The 18,488-nt window shown below is 40.4% G+C and overlaps 4 protein-coding genes across 5 annotated transcripts; 2 read left to right on the top strand and 2 right to left on the bottom strand.

Moving 5' to 3' along the window:
* The first annotated feature begins 716 nt into the window (after nucleotides 1–716).
* On the top strand, nucleotides 717–5,244 carry LOC105448672 (DNA replication licensing factor Mcm5). Of its 2 annotated transcripts, XM_011687375.1 has the most exons (8): nucleotides 717–998; nucleotides 1,090–1,345; nucleotides 2,417–2,589; nucleotides 2,670–3,007; nucleotides 3,111–3,457; nucleotides 3,579–4,012; nucleotides 4,099–4,370; nucleotides 4,989–5,244. In XM_011687375.1, the coding sequence occupies exons 1-8, from the start codon at nucleotides 847–849 to the stop codon at nucleotides 5,216–5,218; spliced, it is 2,202 nt and encodes a 733-aa protein (XP_011685677.1). In that variant the 5' UTR covers nucleotides 717–846; the 3' UTR covers nucleotides 5,219–5,244. The 2 variants fall into 2 exon arrangements, with proteins under 2 accessions (XP_011685677.1, XP_011685679.1); XM_011687377.1 differs by lacking the exons at nucleotides 717–998; nucleotides 1,090–1,345 and adding an exon at nucleotides 1,578–2,064 and having other exon boundaries at nucleotides 2,291–2,589.
* Nucleotides 5,245–5,268: 24 nt separating this feature from the next.
* On the bottom strand, nucleotides 5,269–7,749 carry LOC105448673 (alcohol dehydrogenase [NADP(+)]-like). Its single transcript, XM_011687378.1, has 7 exons — nucleotides 7,323–7,749; nucleotides 6,852–7,243; nucleotides 6,549–6,713; nucleotides 6,227–6,430; nucleotides 6,029–6,145; nucleotides 5,533–5,927; nucleotides 5,269–5,388 (listed from the first exon to the last, which is right to left on the bottom strand). Exons 2-7 carry the CDS (start codon nucleotides 6,912–6,914, stop codon nucleotides 5,343–5,345), a joined length of 990 nt encoding a protein of 329 aa, XP_011685680.1. The 5' UTR covers nucleotides 6,915–7,243; nucleotides 7,323–7,749; the 3' UTR covers nucleotides 5,269–5,342.
* Nucleotides 7,750–7,847: 98 nt separating this feature from the next.
* On the bottom strand, nucleotides 7,848–15,528 carry LOC105448674 (eukaryotic translation initiation factor 2-alpha kinase 4). Its single transcript, XM_011687379.1, has 14 exons — nucleotides 15,297–15,528; nucleotides 14,915–15,034; nucleotides 14,656–14,825; nucleotides 14,206–14,467; nucleotides 13,249–13,800; nucleotides 12,751–13,125; nucleotides 12,125–12,661; nucleotides 11,782–11,939; nucleotides 11,192–11,628; nucleotides 10,842–11,118; nucleotides 10,233–10,749; nucleotides 9,421–9,903; nucleotides 8,433–9,328; nucleotides 7,848–8,193 (listed from the first exon to the last, which is right to left on the bottom strand). Exons 2-14 carry the CDS (start codon nucleotides 14,969–14,971, stop codon nucleotides 8,067–8,069), a joined length of 4,848 nt encoding a protein of 1,615 aa, XP_011685681.1. The 5' UTR covers nucleotides 14,972–15,034; nucleotides 15,297–15,528; the 3' UTR covers nucleotides 7,848–8,066.
* An 809-nt stretch (nucleotides 15,529–16,337) lies between these two features.
* LOC105448671 (eukaryotic translation initiation factor 3 subunit I) lies at nucleotides 16,338–18,178 on the top strand. The gene is made up of 5 exons (XM_011687374.1): nucleotides 16,338–16,477; nucleotides 16,815–17,061; nucleotides 17,154–17,434; nucleotides 17,522–17,722; nucleotides 17,861–18,178. The coding sequence occupies exons 1-5, from the start codon at nucleotides 16,475–16,477 to the stop codon at nucleotides 18,107–18,109; spliced, it is 981 nt and encodes a 326-aa protein (XP_011685676.1). The 5' UTR covers nucleotides 16,338–16,474; the 3' UTR covers nucleotides 18,110–18,178.
* Nucleotides 18,179–18,488: the final 310 nt, after the last annotated feature.

The raw sequence follows: 18,488 nt of genomic DNA, 5'->3' as shown, positions 1-18,488 counted from the left end.
CGTCACGCGTCGCGCTATCCGAATTGACCAATCAAAACATCCCATTTTATTGCGTAGTTTGCCGCGTGATCCTGGATTTCATCACCGACGAGATGTCGAGATACTCTAAGACCGATACCCTTACGGGACTTAGCGTGGCAGGTTTAGTAATTGCTAAAATTTAAGCAATTAGTCAATAATATAACATTAATTTTATGATTTATTAATAGATCAATGTTTTTTAGACATGTACATTGTAATTCATATGTATTATATCTTGCTAATAGTTATAATTTTATTTAAAACTGCATTTTTATAGTTACCACACGAGTTTGATTATCCAGAGAGATGATAAAACAGTTGAAAAAAAAATGTAATTTTGCGGCAATATATTTGACATTATAGCATTATAAGTATTCATACTTATTCATAAAGCATTTATATAATAAAAATTATAACCTTAATAATGTATTATTCAAATAAATCGCAAATTTATGTCAAAAGTTGATAACTCTGCAATTACCTCCGGGCCCCCCGGGCCCATTTGCTGGCACGAAAATTTGCCCAGGGCTGTCGGTCTTTAAGAGTATCTAGTCGGTGATTTCATACAAAAAAAAGATTATTATCTCTAGAATGTCGAGTAATCTAATCGATGCATCGCGCAAGGACTAATCGCGCGGCAAATGAAATGGTAGTATTCATGAAATACCATCCTAAGGTCGGCCGTCGGTGTGTATCGGCTTTAAAAACACCTCGAAAGTTTCCCGCCGAAACGGACTTCGGCGGCGTGACGTGCCTGTCGATTCACTTTCGCTTGGCCTTTTAAAGATTGTTTTAAACAAATTTAGCCGGGCTCGCACGCGCGAAATGGAGGGCTTCGACGATCCGGGGGTGTTCTTCTCCGACAACTTCGCGGTGGACGAGGTTCACGAGAACCGCGTGAATCTCCAGCAGTCGAAGAAGAAATTCAAGGAGTTCATCCGGCAGTTTCACGAGGGTAACTTCAACTACAAATACCGGTAATGAAGTGAAACGATTCCTTTCGCACACCTTGCGAACCTTATCCGTCCGACAGTTCTCACGGCGTAACGTCAATTCAATTTCTTCAAGGGATACCTTAAAGCGCAATTACAATCTCGGCCAGTACTGGCTGGAGATCAATCTCGAGGATTTAGCAGCGTTTGACGAGTCCCTCGCGGAGAAGATCCAAAAGCTCCCCACGGAGTACTTATCCGTCCTCGAGGAAGCCGCGAAGGATGTCGCGGACGAGCTCACGGCACCTCGACCGGAGGGCGAGGAAAAGATGGAAGACATTCAGGTGTTGCTGTGTTCGGACGCCCATCCGAGCTCCCTGAGGGGCATGAAGGTAATATCACAATTCTCACGATATGTAGAAATAGTAGAGAGGCCCTTTCCGGCAAAAGAAACATATCCACACAATTAATTCTGTCTTCGATTTAACATTTGGAAAACAACAAGAACAAAATGTTTTACTGTGTGTTATACTGTGTCATCTGTAAAAAATAATCTTTTGCAGGAAAATGCCCTTTTTGATATTCAATGAGAGACAAAAACAGAATCTAAGAGCGTCTCTATTAAGCAATGGATCTAAATGCGCGAATTTTGGACAACCCCTCTTTAAATGTTTTCCATTTGTAAATTACTAAAATCAACATTGTGATATTAAAATTTTTGCCTTTAAATAATTTCAAGAATCTGCCATTAGAAGGTGATGTAAAATAGGTCTGGGATATCCTGTATATATTTACTATCTTCATTTTATTAAATTTTATTATATGAATTATTTTAGCACTTGAGTATTTTGATAGTGTTTGCTTGTTGTTGGCCTTATCTCTACATATTACATATTACTAATCATATTAATGTTTACTTAATCTGTATAAAATTTTACTTATCAATATAGGATGACAAATTTGCAAATGAAATCTCGGTATTCTTAAAATAGGTCTGAGATATCCTGTATATTCTTGCTATCTTCATTATTAAATTTTATTATATTAATGAATTATTTTAGCATTTGATAGTATTTTGATAGTATTTGCTCGTTGTTGGCCTTATCTCTACATATTGTATTACATATTACGAATTAATATTTACTTAATCTGAATAAAGTTTCACTTATCAATTTAGGATGACAAATTTGCAAAGAAATCTCGGTATTCTTAAAATAGGTCTGGGATATCCTGTATATTCTTGCTATCTTCATTATTAAATTTTATTATATTAATGAATTATTTTAGCATTTGATAGTATTTTGATAGTATTTGCTCGTTGTTGGCCTTATCTCTACATGTTGTATTATATATTACGAATCGTATTAATATTTACTTAATTTGTATAAAGTTTCACTTATCAATTTAGGATGACAAATTTGCAAAGAAATCTCTATTCATATAACTGCTTCGTGCTGTTGCAGCCGGATATTGTTTCCAAGCTCGTCAAGATTCCCGGTATAATCGTTTCCGCGTCCGGCATCAGATCGAAAGCGACGAAAATCGCGATACAGTGCCGTTCTTGCAAGGTCACCCAAGTTAACATTCCCATCAAGCCCGGTCTGGAAGGATACGCGCTACCTCGAAAATGCACCACGTGAGTCCCCTTTCGAAAGTACTTTTATCGCTCGCCTTAACGTGTATCGCGCAATAAATAATTTTCCTTCGTGTCGTCAGGGAGCAAGTTGGACGGGGAGCAAAGTGTCCCCTGGACCCTTTCTTCATAATGCCGGACAAGTGCCACTGCGTAGACTTTCAGGTGTTGAAGCTTCAGGAACTGCCGGATCACATACCGCAGGGCGAAATGCCCAGGCATCTGCAGGTGTATTGCGATCGGTATTTGTGCGACAGAGTCGTGCCTGGCAATAGAGTCCTGATTCTCGGGATATATTCCATTAAGAAGGTAGCTAAGACGGGTGGCAAGAGCGCGGGCAAGGAGAAGGCGTTGGTGGGCGTTCGAGCTCCGTATATTCGCGTTCTCGGTATCTCTGTGGACGGAGAAAATACCAACATAGGTATTGCTGTAATACTATATAAATACGAAACACTGCCAAAGAGTATCGGTTAGTGATTCGCATTTATTTATTTCTTTTTTTTTTATGTGCGTTTTCTGCGCAGGAACCCAACCGCCCGTTACGTCCGAGGAGGAGGATCTTTTCACCCGTTTAGCGGCAGATCCTAATCTATACGAGAGAATCGCGAAGAGCATAGCCCCCAGTATTTTCGGCGCGATAGACATCAAGAAAGCTATCGCGTGTCTACTGTTTGGCGGCTCGAGAAAACTAATGCCGGACGGCTTGTGCAGGAGAGGCGATATTAATATCTTAATGCTGGGCGATCCGGGTACCGCCAAGTCGCAGCTGTTGAAATTCGCAGAGAAAGTCGCTCCTATAGCTGTTTACACGTCGGGAAAAGGTAGCTCCGCAGCCGGTCTGACAGCGTCTGTATCGAGGGATCCAGTAACTGTGAGTCACATTCTCGTTAAGAAATATTCACGTTTACAATTATTATAATTTAATCAAGTAAATTCCTTTTAATCTGAATATTTTTCATGTGTACGACACACACAAATATCGCTGTTTTCAGAGGAACTTCGTCATGGAAGGTGGCGCGATGGTTCTCGCGGACGGCGGAGTTGTTTGCATAGACGAGTTCGACAAAATGAAGGAGGACGACAGAGTGGCGATACACGAGGCCATGGAGCAGCAAACGATCTCGATAGCGAAGGCGGGAATAACGACAACCCTGAACACCCGATGTTCCGTGCTAGCGGCGGCGAATTCGGTCTTCGGCCGGTGGGACGATATAAAGGGGGAGGAGAACATAGATTTTATGCCGACGATATTGTCGCGTTTCGATATGATATTTATTGTTAAAGATGAGCATGAACACAACAGGGATGTAACTCTGGCTAAACACGTTATGAACATTCACTGTAACGCTGGTCAGATCACGGAACAATCGGTGGAGGGAGAGATTCCTGTGCACATTCTCAGAAAGTACATAAATTATTGCAGAACGTAAGTTTGCTGTATCTCTTATCGCATCTATAACATGTACATCTTATAAGATATAACATATTTTTCTCTCTATTTTTTTTTTCCAGACGTTGTGGCCCAAGACTCAGTGCAGAAGCGGGGGAGAAATTAAAAAATCGTTACGTAATGATGCGAGCTGGTACACGAGAACATGAGAAAGATTCTGAAAAGAGATTATCAATACCTATAACAGTCCGGCAGCTCGAAGCTATTATACGAATCTCCGAAGCCCTGGCGAAAATGCAGATACAACCCTTCGCTACTGAACTCCACGTTAACGAAGCATTAAGGCTCTTCCAAGTATCTACATTAGAAGCTGCGATGTCTGGCTCATTAGCAGGTAAGCTGCAAATTGATAAATACAAAATATAGTATGTCGAAAGTTGTTTAAAGTAAACTTATCGCTTTGGATTATATATACAGGATGGTTTACTTGGATGTATAATAAAAGTTTGTAATACACAAAGTCTACTAGTTTTAGTGATAGAAAGTGGGTGTGTGAAAAAGAACAACTTTGAAATTTATTAGACATAAAAAAAAACTTTCATAGTCTTTGTATTTGGAAGAATACAAGTCTAGTTAATTATTATAAGGTGCAATAAGTGTAGTAAATTATAATAATTCAGAATTTATAATTTCTTTTATTAGACGTCTAAACGAAACACTTTGTACTTTCATAAAACATAAAAATATAAAAATTGCATTAAAAAATATACATTGCAATACTTTATACATTTTAAGCGCTAGATTAGGTTTGGTAGATACAGGATGTTCCTTAAGTACATTTTAAAAAAAATTTAGCTGCTTAGAACACATGTTTATATGAATTTTTTTTTACTTGAAATAAACTAAAGAATTGCCCTCTTGAGTATTGTACTTAAAGAACATCCTGTGTTGGAGACTCAAAGAAAATACAAAATTTTATATATAATGTGTATGTATTGCAATCTGTCATCAGGAGCAGAAGGATTTACCTCGGAAGAGGATCATGAAATGCTGTCCCGCATTGAAAAGCAGTTGAAGAATAGATTTCCTATTGGGCATCAAGTATCTGAACAAAACATCGTGAAAGACTTCCTCAAGCAATCATTTCCAGAACGTGCCATTTACAAAGTTATACATACGATGATACGTCGCGGTGAGCTTCAGCATCGTTTGCAACGTAAAATGTTGTACAGGCTGCATTGAAGAGTAACTTCTCCGATGTGTAATTTAAATAATACGTGTAACGTATTGTGCTCGCTTGGTATGTTATGTAATTCTCTCTCAACTATTTTGATACAAACTAACGACTTGCATATTAATTCATAATTTATGAAAATTCACTTTTAAACGGATAATGTGGATGATCTTGAATTCTGAAACGGATACAGTGACATGATAACATGTAAGTAAATTTTATATGAAATATACGAACTTTTCTTATAAATTATAGAATATTACAGTCCTGAATACATTTGCGGCGAAATAATACTCAAGATAATACACATTCTCTAACTTACCCTTTAAAAAATAAGAAGTCAAATATTCTTCCGTTAGAACCTTTATCTAAGGTACTCAAAACCTTCATGTTCTCCTCTGTTAAGGCAAAATCGAATAAATCGATATTCGACTTGATTCTTTCTGAAGACGTGCTCTTAGGGATAATTACAACGCCTAGTTGTAGCAAGTGCCGCAATAAAACTTGCGCTGTCGTCTTTTTATGCTCCGCGGCGATATTCTGAATAATCGGATGATTTAGCAAGTCGGGAAATTTGTCTAGAGCGTAGTTATATTTCGTTTGAAAGTGCGTCTTGGCTCCTGGAGAGCCCAACGGACTGTAACCCGTTACGACGATATTGTGCTTCTTGCACAATTCTCGAATTGGCGTCTGCTGCATATACGCATGTAATTCTATCTAAAATTTTTTTAAACATTGTTACCTCAATCTATCTGTCTATTGTCATCGTTTAAATCGAGGCTCAAACTCTTAAGGCTTAAATTTACATAGCGATTTACCTGCAGATTACTTGGCTTAATTTGTGCGTTCTCCCAAATGGTCGAAATCTGCTCCTCGTTAAAGTTGCTTAAACCTATGGACCTGGTACGCCCCGATTTAACTTGCTTCTCCATCTCCTGCAAAATAATTCCGCTCCTTCAGAGAGATCTCTTTTATATATCGTGATAATTATACGTTATACGATTGATTTTCCATACTTTCCACACCGAGACAGGATCCGTGTCCAAATCGAGTATGTAACTTCCGTCCTCATTCGTCGCTGCGGTGCACGTATTTTCATCCAACTTAAATGCGAAGGGCATGTGAATGAGATACATGTCTAAGTAATCCAATCCAAGCTTCTCCAACGACAATTTAATGAACCTTTCCACGTCAGACGATCGATTGCCGAAATGGGGTAGCTGAAAGCGTCGCGGGATGATTCTTTAAATACAGCTGTTTGAAAGGCAGCAACTAGATTGCAATCATTAAATAGTAAATTATGACGGTAATCGGCCGTAAAGAGCTCGCGTACGTTACCTTCGTCGTGATGAAAAGCTCTTCTCTAGTGCCACCCTTCTCGAACCATCTTTTCAAAGCTTTGCCGATCGCATCCTCATTATTATAATTAGTTGCTGTATCAATGTGCCTGTAACCACACTCCAAGGCAGCGTTCACAATACTTTCGATCTCTTCTGGTTTAGCCTAGGGGGAACAGTTGCTTTACTCTCCTTATCCAGATCGTTTCATATTTATCATACAATCGGATGACATAAAAAAAAAGTACGCGATCGATGAGAGATGCATTACTATCGTCGGAGCATCCTAATATTATTTCGTCACCTGCCACGTTCCCAGCCCCACTGCGGGCATATCGTATCCTGACAGCAACCGTACAGAATGCATGCTAGATTCTCATCGATATTATATATTACGGCGAATGTAGCACAGCTGTTGCATTAAATGCGTTAAAGCGACATTCGTCATTCAGAAGTAGCTCCGGTTCGCAATTAGCCGTTATTAATTTCAGGCCGGATTTCGAGTACGAGATCAATGTGGTGGTGGATACACTTGGACGGGCTGTTTCTAAAGTTAGAAATAGCTGCACACTAACGAGCACGCGAGTCTCTAAAGGTCCCCGCGCATCGTAATCGCAGTCATATATATCGTTTCAAAGTCGTATTGATTCGCGGAGGGTTGCGCCACAGGTAAATTGATTTTAACGAGAACGCGTGCTATTTTCAGGAAGAAACGAAATTAAAAAGGGCACGACGGATAACACCTGGAATTTATACAAGATACTAAATTTCATACTATTACAAATTGTGACTATATCAGTAACTCAATAATTTCGATCGCCAGCTTACGTCCCCTATTGTTCACGTATTGCACGTCGTCAATATCGTTCAACTTTCAAGATTTGTTTCCTCAGGATTGAGAATAAACTAGAAACAAACGACATCGTGAAATTGAACGTTGAAAATGTGAGGATAAAAGGGCGTGCATAAATGTGACGCGTTCATAAAACATAACACAGGCTGCGATATGTAATTATATTCATACAAATCAAATTTTGAAAGAATTCCACGAGTCGATATAAATACGGTATGTAATTGTATTCATACAAATTAAATAAAATTTTGAAAGAACTTCATGAGTTTAATCTTAGAATTTATTTTGTATACAAATAAAATCATATTTTTTTGGAGAAATCAATTCACGTTACGTACGAAATATGTACGTCTTTTGGATATATTTTAATTTTACAATAAGGGTTGAAACAGTTGAAGAAAATGTATGTAAAAATTGGTGTGATGTAATAAACACGCTTAATTTGCATTTGGTTTTGTATCGATTCAAAATCATTTTGGAGCGTCAATCTCATTTTTTTTATTAAACGTTGATATTTAAAAATATATAATGCAGTACAAAAAATGCTTAGGTATTTAGTATACGTCTCATATGTTGATCATCTATTAAACATACATTCCAATCACTCATCATTGTCGACTTCACATAATTGTTACGAAAATATATTCCTCGGCTTCGATAATATCACTATATTAAAGTCATATGTCTACTGTCTATCAAACTGTAAAGTATCTCTACAGGCCTGGACTTCTCATTCCGTAATTCCCTCATTGTCTCGCATATTTTTTTTATGTACTTTTTGTGCCGTGGGTGTCTGCAAAGAAACGACAGTCAATATTAATGCCAATTAGTATAGATTCGTTCATTATTTGTATATAATAGGCCTGCTCTTTTCAGTAGAACTGGCTGCACTAGTTCACAGTTTATCTTTCTCTTTTTACATTGGAAGAAAGGCAAATTCTGAATTAGTGTAGCCAATTCAGGTAAAAAAAAAATAAAAAATAAAAAAAACCAGGCCAAATATGTCGAATATATATAGTTCGTGACACTCACTTGTCTATCACAATCTGAATGCTTTTCTGAAAAGCTTGCTCCTCCTCGTCGATCTCCAGAAAGCTGAATATCGTTCTTACAACGGACATTTCCAAGGAGACTGCGAAGATTTCCACAGGAACTTTGTGCGATATTCTTTGCAAATAGGACGACATTTGCGTTAGTATGGTATTCTTAAGACTTCTCTTGCCGCTCCCGGGCAGTTTATCACGCTCGGAGAGAACGATGTGGACGTTGAAATTAACCGGATTGCTGGGCGCTATCGAAATGTCGTTCGCGCTTACTTTACTCTCGGACCTGTTCAAGATCGGCAACGCGGTTTCCGACTGCCGTTGCAGATACTCAACGATGTCCTGTATAGTGTTCCACTTCTTCTCTTGAAATCGATCTCTCTCCCACGTAAGCACTCTTAAGGTGCCATTTCGTAATAATACTATGTGACTTATAGAATTTTCTTGGCAGTACTCCAATATTTCCTCCATAGTGCACAGATCTAACGTCGTGGTCTTCAATCCTAACGACCAGATTTCTCGCAACACGTTAATCATGTCCTTCTCCCCTCTTCCCTCGCTTTCGGAATTTCCTTCGCAGCATACAGCCACGTCAATGCCGCATTTACCTTCGCCATTCTCACACTCCTCGGCACCAGCCGACACCAACTTGTCCAGCGATATGCTGATACCAGCGCCGTATTGTTTTGTCTCCTTACTGGCCATTCCCGTGCGCTCCAGAACCTTTCTGAACGACACCAGCATTTTGTCGTATCGACCACCCGCGGCTATGACATCCTGACCGCCCCGTCTCCGTCTGTACTTTAGCTCGCAAGTTATTTGATATATCACACCACTGTATTGTTGTATGTTGTACGTTAATAAAGGTACGACAGTAATAGGCCACTGTAACAAGGAAAAAAAAGAAAAAATGACTTAAGTAATACGATTCACGCAAATTATATATAAATATATATAATACACATTTATAATGTTACCTTAACACCCAAACTTTCTACATTAGATATTACAGTTTCTATATCTTTCAAGCCCTCTTTAGCTAAACCAGCAGCGTCTCCCTTTCTTCTCGTTATTGTCTTCAAGACACTCGTGATTTTTGCAACCGAGTTTTCCGTTTCGAGCAAATTGAACAGCGTTTCCATAGCTTGATCGGTCAGGCATAAGCTTATCAAGTGCGTTTGGACCTGAAATTTAGTTAGCTTCCCGTCGCGGGCGTCCTGCAGTATGGAATATATGTCCTGATATTTGTCCTTCTCCACGCCGCAGTGCATTAGCACAGCCTCCAACAGCGACGTGTGATTTAGGCGCACTATGAAATTATGTTCCCGTATCTGTGGCAACTCGTTGAAGATCTCCCATATGATGAAGATCAATTCAGCCTCTGTCATCAAATTATTATCTACAGGACTAATGATGTCGAAAGCACATTCGTACAATTCCCTTGGATGAAATCCTCGAGCCTACGATAATTCGATATAAACAGACATTAATTCGCAGTCCAAGATATTATTCGTTTCATTACTTTCATTCGCAAATATAATCCATTTCGATTATAAAACCTTGTGACCACGATGCTAGAAATCAATCTCGAACGAAGAAAGAATTGCCCAACTAAAAAATTATTTATTGTTACAAAATTATTATTTATAAAATTATTTATTGTTCAAATATGATTGGTCAAGCGTCGTAGACACAAGGCTTAATGTAGATTTTAAGTTGACTAATAAAAATATGAATCCTGCTCGGGGAATTATTTAACGAGTCACATCTTGACGCAACACGTACATACCTTTTTATCTCTGAAGACACGTTCGATAGCGTATCTTCGAATATGCGAAATATTATTCCACACAACGTATCGAGCGAAAGGGGTGCGAAGATCGTGAGGTATGGAAACTATACTGCCAGTGCGGGTCATCAGTTTCACGTTGGACTCGGTGAAATTAGAATGCTGAACGGATTTGGGCATTAGCAACGGGGTCGCGAGGTATATTCCGCCATGCTTCTGAAATATCTCGACGATTTTTTGCTTCACTCTCTCCTGCAGGAACTGCCGTTTTGAGGAAAGAACACTTGGCGTTCCCCTAGCGGGTAAATTCATGTCATAAGTAATATCTTCCGCCGGCGTAACGTCTTGCGTGAAGCACGACGCCACTAAATATCTGTACGCTTTACTTTGACTGTTGGACAACGTGTGGCGCATCACTTCTTGCAATTCCGTATCCTCTAACGGCGGCGGCAAGAACGCGGAAGAGAGTAATTCCTGAGCGGTAGGACGTTGACTTGGATCGTGATTCAGCAGCCAACTGTAAATGAGTAAAGGAGTTCGATCGTTATTTCGTATAACTTACAATTAGAACAATGTAACATGCGCTGCGTCAAGTTACGATCTCTTTACCGTATAATATGAACTTGAGACGGCATATCTGTTTCCGGTATATCCGGAGGGAAGATGATCTCTTTCGAGCGCAAATTCAACAGGACCTTGACACGCTCCATTCCGGTGATCAGCGGTTTGTACGTCATTTCGAAGAAGATAATTCCCAAGCTGTAGATATCCACTTTTTGATTGTAAATTGCTTTGGCAGTTTTTGCGGAAAGTTCGGGAGCTACATACAAAGCTGTACCAACTTGACCAGTAAGAGATCCCAATTCTTCGACATCAAAACTTCCACCTAGATACGAAGAACACAGGACGATGTAATTTGTCGTCTGGTCATATGGCATGTAATCGTAACGTACTCGTACCTTTCTCTGCTTGTGACTCTTTATCGGCATCGATCTGGACTAACGACAGTATATTAGTCGTGGCCAATCCGAAATCCCCTATCTTGACGTGATCGTTACTGTCGAGGAAGATGTTCACGGGCTTCAAATCTCTGTGTATCATGCCCTGCTGATGAATATGCGCCAGGCCTTCTACAATTTCTCGAAATAGTCTCCAAAAACGTTCGTCGTCTTCGTACAAACCATTATCTATGGCAGTTCTTAATGTGCTTTTCTCACAGAATTCCATTTGTATGTACAAAAATTGTATTTCTTTTACCGTTATGTCTTCGTTAGAAGTTTCAGTGTCTTTAACATCGTTGCTCGAAACGTCCGGCGTCACCGCGGATTTTTGTGATATACCATCTCTTTCGAATTCGATGCTATCGGAAGACTCGATACGCAATAAAGTTCGCATTCTGCAAAAGACAAAATTTAAATCTTTTTCAATAGCGGTTTCTTCTTTATGGGCAACATCTTAAGTGTATGCATATCTTAACTCAAGATTATATTAAAATAAGTTGAGTTAAAATATTATAGTGTCTAATTTTAGAAAGAGAAAATTATCTTACGCATCTAGCTTAGACAGAAATGCGCTATCGGAATCAGTCGAGGAGACGCTGTTCTCATCGTCGCTATCAGCCACATTCGCCCGAGACTCATATGATATATTCCACTCGACGTCGCGTAACGGCGGAGCAAATTTTTCTATCTCATCACTTTCCAGTTGCTAAAATCGACGTTACGTTTTTACACAGCGCAAAAATTTGATTACGATTACGAATTTCAAATTAAATTTCTATACTTTTTACTTTAGTTGAAAACTAATATATTTGACTTTAGTTCAACAATAAAGTAGAATATCGTTACGGCTCTTCCTGTTACGAGCGACGTCATCGTGAATAATATATTTACATTAACTATGTCTGCTTTGTCCTGCGTGGTGGTTGTTCTATCTGACGACGTGGTGATCGGCGTGAACTGACTGTGCCTGACCGAGTCGAGGGTGGCACTTTCGATCCACGAATTGTAGTAACGCACCACATTCTCGTGATTCATTCTAGAGAGCAATTTCACTTCGCGCGTGATGTTCTTGTTCAGCTGCTTTTTCTTTGGATTCAATTCTATGCGTTTGATAGCGTAGACACCGCCGTCCAGTTTGTTCCGCACTTTCAGTACGTCGCCGAAGGCTCCCTTTCCCAGCCACTTTAGAACTTCAAATTCGTTCTGTATCCGCGACTGTCTACCCATCGACGGCAAGTGCAAGTGAATGTCGATATCCGGCTCCTCCGGCTCTAAATTCTTCTCCTTCTCATCGTGATCCGGTATCGAGGGCGACAAACCTCGTTCCAGCGGTATTCTTATGAAACCATGCTGCTGCAATTGTTCGGCAGACCAGCGCATTCTCTCGTCGTCGATGAGACATTTTGAAATGAAGTCCCTCAAGTGAAGCTGAAAAAAAAAAATTATTCAACTTAGGCATCTACCGTTGGGCACTTCGTGGACAAAAGGAATGTATGTGATACACCAGGAAAATCTACCTGTGGAATTACTGTTAGATCGATTTCTTCCCCGGATGTGATGGCTCCTCTCAATAACGAGAGCAATAATATTCCATATCTGTATATGTCTGCCTTCTTACCACCTCGGCCTTGAATCGTCGGGAAATCGTGTTCAGTCTTTGCTAAGGAATTCGAATGATACATATCTGACAGTCTTTTGTCCAACGAGTAATCGGACAATCTCACGACACCGTGTGTGTCTATATAAATGCTGGTGTCGCGTAAATCTTTATGCACCACGTTATTCTCGTGGAGGTACCGCAACGCCTCGAGGACGCCCGTCGCCAGATGTCTCAGCATGTCGACGTCGACCGGAATGTTTTCCATCAGGAAGAACGAGCACGTGGTTCCAACCTACTTTTACATACAATCACATACAATCGATATATCATAAATGTGAAGATCATTTCTCTCAATTTCACGAGATATTCGTTGAAAAGCAATATGTGTGGTGTATGTGTGTACATGTTTACATACCACGAACTCTTGAAGCACGAAAATCACCACGTTGTTATTGTTCTGCAAATATTTCATATTTAAATAATGCACGAGATTGGGATGATGCAGTTTGTACAAGTGGTTCAGCTCTTGCTCCAGGCTGGCGATCTGTTTCATGGCATGATGGATGTCGATGGCCTCCTGGGTGGAGCAACCGCCGTTCGTCATCGCGCATTTCAACGTCCATTCCGTGATGGCCAACAGCTCGCCGGTGGTCTCATCCACGCCGGCGTACACTACGGAGCCCTTCGCGCTGTGCCCCAGACACTTCCCACGGTGCACCTGTCTCTCGCCTTTATTACTGTCGAAGTGGATGAGCTTGGTACCTCTGTGCTCGCACAACGACCCTTCGGAGCTTTCCGACGTGCTCACGCAGCGACGTCTGAAACGGCTCGTCCCTCGCTCGTGCGGGGACGACGGTATGGATCGAAAGACGGTATCGGAATCTGTGGTGAGTCGAATTGTTTCCTTCCGATTACGCATCTCGGCCTTCAGGGCTTCCTGACGTTTCTGTATGGCGTCTAGCAGAACCTGCGGAAATATATCCTGTGATAGCAGATCAAGCATATCGTAACGCGCAATCGAAATAAGGGTAGTTAAAAGTAACAGGGGCAAATTGTAATTGTCTGCGTTCAGAAACGTCACACCTAGGTGAATCTAGATCTAATTTTATCCTTGTTTAACATTCGGTGAGTAACAAGGATAAAATGATATATCGTGAATTCCTAAATGCAGCCCTGTGTAAAAAACGTTAACAGGATATAAAAGCGCGTAAGAGAAAAATAAAAGTTTGAGCGTTACAAACTTCTCTTTCTTACGTATTTTTATATCTTGTTCATAACAAAAAAATTTTTTTATATAGGCACATTATAGGTATTATAATTTGCCTCTGTTACTCTTAATCTCCCCTATACGATATAAACGTGTAAATCAAACCTGTCTTTCTTTATCCTCCTTCATTTGCTTCTCCTGCATCTCGTACTGTATCCTTTCCTGATGTCTCGACACCATTTCCTCGTAAAAACTGCTAAAACCCGGCTTGTTATGCTCGTGCAGGTATTTCTGAACATGCTGACTGAATTCAAAAATCATGACTTCGCCCTTCAACTGTTGCGCCAAATTTTCAAGCTCCGACGACAGAACCGCAACCTGCTGATGAGACAAACCCCTGCTGTCTTGCAGTTGAATGGTCGGTGCCCTAAAATACACGACAAATAAATCGTAGACGTTGTAGAAGCTTTTCGGCGGACTGACACAGGAATAATTTGCGTTTCTTCGATATTCAGTGAGAGGCAAAGACTGTAATGACTCCTGTGTCGATTTGCTCTCTCGCTGGAAAGTTTCTAAAGTGAAAATGCTACGTATATTGGAAGATACAAAACTTACTCGTCCGGATATTTGTCGCAGCATATAACGTGCAAGTCTATCTGCGCATAGACTTCCGCCGGTCCGGACATGCCTTTCTGGGGTGTCAAGGTAACAACGATATCCAGAGGCTGCCATCTCTTCTTATTCCTATTCTTCCTCAGGTCGCGTAATTCATCTCCGAAGATGGACTGTTTACAAAGTGGGAATTATTGAGAAAGGCACACACTAGCAGGCCGGAGAACGTGAGCTCTCGCTCACGCGGCACGACGTCGCGTACCTTCAAGACCTCCAATTCATTTTGCTGCCGGACCTTGCATGATTCAACGTGAGACATTTTGCCGCGCCGCTATTTGCCCATCGTACGCAGGTTAGCAAGTTGAAAATGAAACAGAATAATCTGGAAAAGAGAGAGAGAGAGAGAAAGGAAAGTGTCTCGTGCCTGATCTCGCGCGTGTATGATTATTTTAGCGTCTCGGGGATAAATGCGATAAAAAAAGATGGATCGCGCGCAGCATTTCCGGAGCTGTCGAGAGTGTGACATACAAACACGTGTGTGTACAAACTATACTTGCATATGTATCCCGGCGAAGGTGTGGATAACGCCGCGTGCAGAGAAACATCGCGAGAGAGACTGGAATCGGTAAATCGCGTCTGCTTACCTGGACTCAATATACGGGACTACATCGCGGTACGTTTCGCGATACTCGACGATCGCCTCGGGAATATCAAGTTCACAACAAGTTCAACTAACTCCGGGGCCCGCTCTAACCTCTAATCACACCTCGCGATTCGTCGCGGAACATCGGATTGATCAGATCAGGACAAGCAAACAAATTATACGCCCGTGAACCTATATAGATCTTAAGCCTCATCTATAATAGTCGCACAGGCTGTGTCGCATGGGTGACACCCGATTGGCTGGTGGTCAATCGCAATGTTGTCCATCGGAACTACATCCATTTATGATTTTATGTAGCTGATTCAGCCAAAATACTCAGTGCTCGTTTTCTTCACCGACCCCGCTTATTATCCAATTAATTTATATAATATTCCAAAACAGTTTATTATTTAATTCTTTTTATAAAAAAAGCGCACGTGCAGCCATGCATTAATAAACACACAACATCGCTCCTATAAAAATTTTATGAGATTCGATTAGAATCGCGCGTAGGTATATTCGGTCTTTTTGCTTTTTTTTCTCGTTATGCAACGATATTATAAAACGTTTTATCATCAATTATTAAATAAACATTTGTTTAGACGCTCAAAAGATTATAAAGGAATAATTTTAGATTATAAGAAAGACCAGAATTAAGTTGTTCGAGATTCTCGTTCGAAAAATTGTTTTTGTTATTATTTGTTACGTTTAAAAATTAAAAAAACGATTTTGACTGTACTGAGAATAACAATTAAATATGATCGTTTTACGTACGTGACTATTTTATGTTTTGCAACGTTTGCTATACATATATACACGTATACATAAAGCAAACATTGTGAAAATAAGAAAATACGGATATCCGTACGGCAAACGTCGCGAAAATTAAAAATATTATCATATAAACTTTTCACTGTCGATAATAAAATAGCTTGTTACCTTCGGTACAGCCTTTGATAATACCTCGTCCGTGGATGTAGCTGCGTTAGTACCTATTTAAAAAATGGATGTATTAGCGCTAGTATACGGTGGATTCGTCGGACGGGCCCGTCAGTCATCTCGGTAATCGCGATCTTTTCGAGCGGAAGGCTAGTGGAAGCGTGAGTGATTGTGTATCAGATAGGAGTCTACTTTCTCAAATAGTACAGGACACACGATCGTACATCGAAACGCCACGCGATGGTCAGTTTTCTTCAGCTACACGCTGATACATCATTACTTTTTCCCGTAGCGGGAATCTGTGTTACGCACCCGCGAAACATGTGACAATATAACCTCCTCTTGGACCTTCCGCCGAGGCGGTGCCACGATTTACTTATTAATTTGGAACTTGCGTTCAGTTTTTGCTTCCATGTGGAATGTTTTTCTTTTTCACATAAAGTTCCTTATGTGTAACATGCGAAGTGGCAGAAAAGGAAGGAGTTTTTCGTCTGATCGTTTCACTACCAACCTCCCGATTATAACCATCTCCATATGACGTCCAAATCTTCCTTGCTGATGAGGAAATTATTTGTTTCAGAAACCCTTGATGTTGCACGGGCACGAGCGTGCCATCACCAAGATCAAATATAACAGAGAGGGAGATCTAGTGTTCTCCGCCAGTAAGGACAAACAGCCCAATGTTTGGTACTCGCTGAACGGAGAGCGCCTCGGCACCTTCAACGGGCACAACGGCTCGGTGTGGTGCATCGACGTCAACTGGGACACCACGCGGTTGTTATCCGGCAGCGGTGACAACACCCTGAGGGTCTGGGATTGTCAAACTGGTTCGTGCACATGAGAGAATCATAGAAATAAGTTTTTTTTATTTTCTGCCTGTGCGCCACGTATAATCGTGTATTCCCGTACGATCGTTCAGGCAAAGAAATAGGCCAACTGCACACGAACAGTTCCGTAAGAGCGTGCGGCTTCAGTTACTCGGCGGATCTTGCGGTGTTCTCCACCGACAAGGCCCTGGGTCACCAGTGCGAGATGTTTATCATGGACGTGCGAAACGTCGATTCCACGATGTCGCAGGAGGACGCGATCTCTAGAATATCGGTCAATGGCCCTAGAATTTCCGCTATATTATGGGGCGCGCTCGATGAGACCATTATCACGGGTCACGAGGATGGTGAAATCAAACTCTGGGACGTGAGGGCAAGTGTCTTTATCGTTATTTAATGTTAATTGCGGAAGTTAATTAGCGACAGTAATATAAATGTCGTTTGTAACATCTGTCTGCAGACAGGAAAGAACCTGTCCAGCGTCAGAAGTCACAAGTCGCAGATAAATGATATGCAGTGCAATAAGGATGGCACCATGTTTGTAACTGCGAGTAAGGATCACACGGCAAAACTGTTTGACAGTGAATCTTTGGTGCTACTGAAGACTTATAAGACGGAAAGACCTGTAAACTCGGCTACGATATCACCAATTTTCGACCACGTAAGATTTGAACTCGGGGAATAGTCGTCGCATTATTTTAATTTAAAAAATATATCTACATACAAATAGAGTATCTCGGTAATAATTTCTGTTAAAACATATGCTATATATGCTAAAGTAGACAATATTTTTCTGCAGGTGGTTCTTGGCGGTGGTCAAGATGCCATGGACGTTACCACGACATCCGCACGACAAGGCAAATTCGATTCACGATTCTTCCACATGGTGTTCGAAGAAGAATTCGCACGTTTGAAAGGACACTTCGGCCCCATCAACTCCCTCGCTTTCCACCCTAACGGTCGTAGCTATTCCACAGGTGGAGAAGATGGATACATCCGTATTAATAATTTTGATCAGTCTTACTTCGACTTTCATTTCGAATATTAAATTTATCAATCAAGAGACATATATGTATGATACACATATATATATATATATATTCTAACAGTACATACATACACGTGTATATATATATATATATATGTATATGTATATGTATACTGTGTATGTTATCATTTTTCCAAATAAATAAATTAAAACAGTTTTTGTAAAAGGAAGTAAAGGAGTTTGTTCTTCTTAAAATGGGTTATATTTCATTTCATACTCCTTTACTTAATTTTTATAATCAGTTTGTGTAAACCGAAGAAAACACGAAACTCACCGACTAGACAGAAACTAGGCAGAACTCACCGAATCGACCATTCTCAAGTGAATTTATCCCAGCAATTTTTGTGGCAATTGTCAATTCTAGAAATTATTTGACCCT

This window comes from Wasmannia auropunctata, unplaced genomic scaffold, assembly GCF_000956235.1.
Source record: "Wasmannia auropunctata unplaced genomic scaffold, wasmannia.A_1.0 LD336083.1, whole genome shotgun sequence".
Taxonomy (NCBI): domain Eukaryota; kingdom Metazoa; phylum Arthropoda; class Insecta; order Hymenoptera; family Formicidae; genus Wasmannia; species Wasmannia auropunctata.
The sequence above is the reverse complement of the archived record's forward strand: the minus strand, read 5'-3'. Positions and strand labels throughout refer to the sequence as shown.

Bases quoted from the DNA above. Each gene is read 5' to 3' on its own strand.
- LOC105448672 (XM_011687375.1), top strand. From the start codon at position 847: ATGGAGGGCTTCGACGATCCGGGGGTGTTCTTCTCCGACAACTTCGCG. The intron at 3,008-3,110 runs GTATTGCTGTAA...TTTTCTGCGCAG, and splicing joins CGGAGAAAATACCAACATAG to GAACCCAACCGCCCGTTACG. The intron at 4,371-4,988 runs GTAAGCTGCAAA...ATCTGTCATCAG, and splicing joins GATGTCTGGCTCATTAGCAG to GAGCAGAAGGATTTACCTCG.
- LOC105448673 (XM_011687378.1), bottom strand. From the start codon at position 6,914: ATGCATTCTGTACGGTTGCTGTCAGGATACGATATGCCCGCAGTGGGG. The intron at 6,431-6,548 runs GTAACGTACGCG...CGACGCTTTCAG, and splicing joins AGCTTTTCATCACGACGAAG to CTACCCCATTTCGGCAATCG. The intron at 5,389-5,532 runs GTAAGTTAGAGA...TATCCGTTTCAG, and splicing joins GACTTCTTATTTTTTAAAGG to AATTCAAGATCATCCACATT.
- LOC105448674 (XM_011687379.1), bottom strand. From the start codon at position 14,971: ATGTCTCACGTTGAATCATGCAAGGTCCGGCAGCAAAATGAATTGGAG. The intron at 12,662-12,750 runs GTAGATTTTCCT...TTTTTTTTTCAG, and splicing joins ATCTAACAGTAATTCCACAG to CTTCACTTGAGGGACTTCAT. The intron at 10,750-10,841 runs GTAAAGAGATCG...ACTCATTTACAG, and splicing joins TCTCAAGTTCATATTATACG to TTGGCTGCTGAATCACGATC.
- LOC105448671 (XM_011687374.1), top strand. The intron at 17,062-17,153 runs GTTCGTGCACAT...ACGATCGTTCAG, and splicing joins GGTCTGGGATTGTCAAACTG to GCAAAGAAATAGGCCAACTG. The intron at 17,435-17,521 runs GCAAGTGTCTTT...ATCTGTCTGCAG, and splicing joins TCAAACTCTGGGACGTGAGG to ACAGGAAAGAACCTGTCCAG.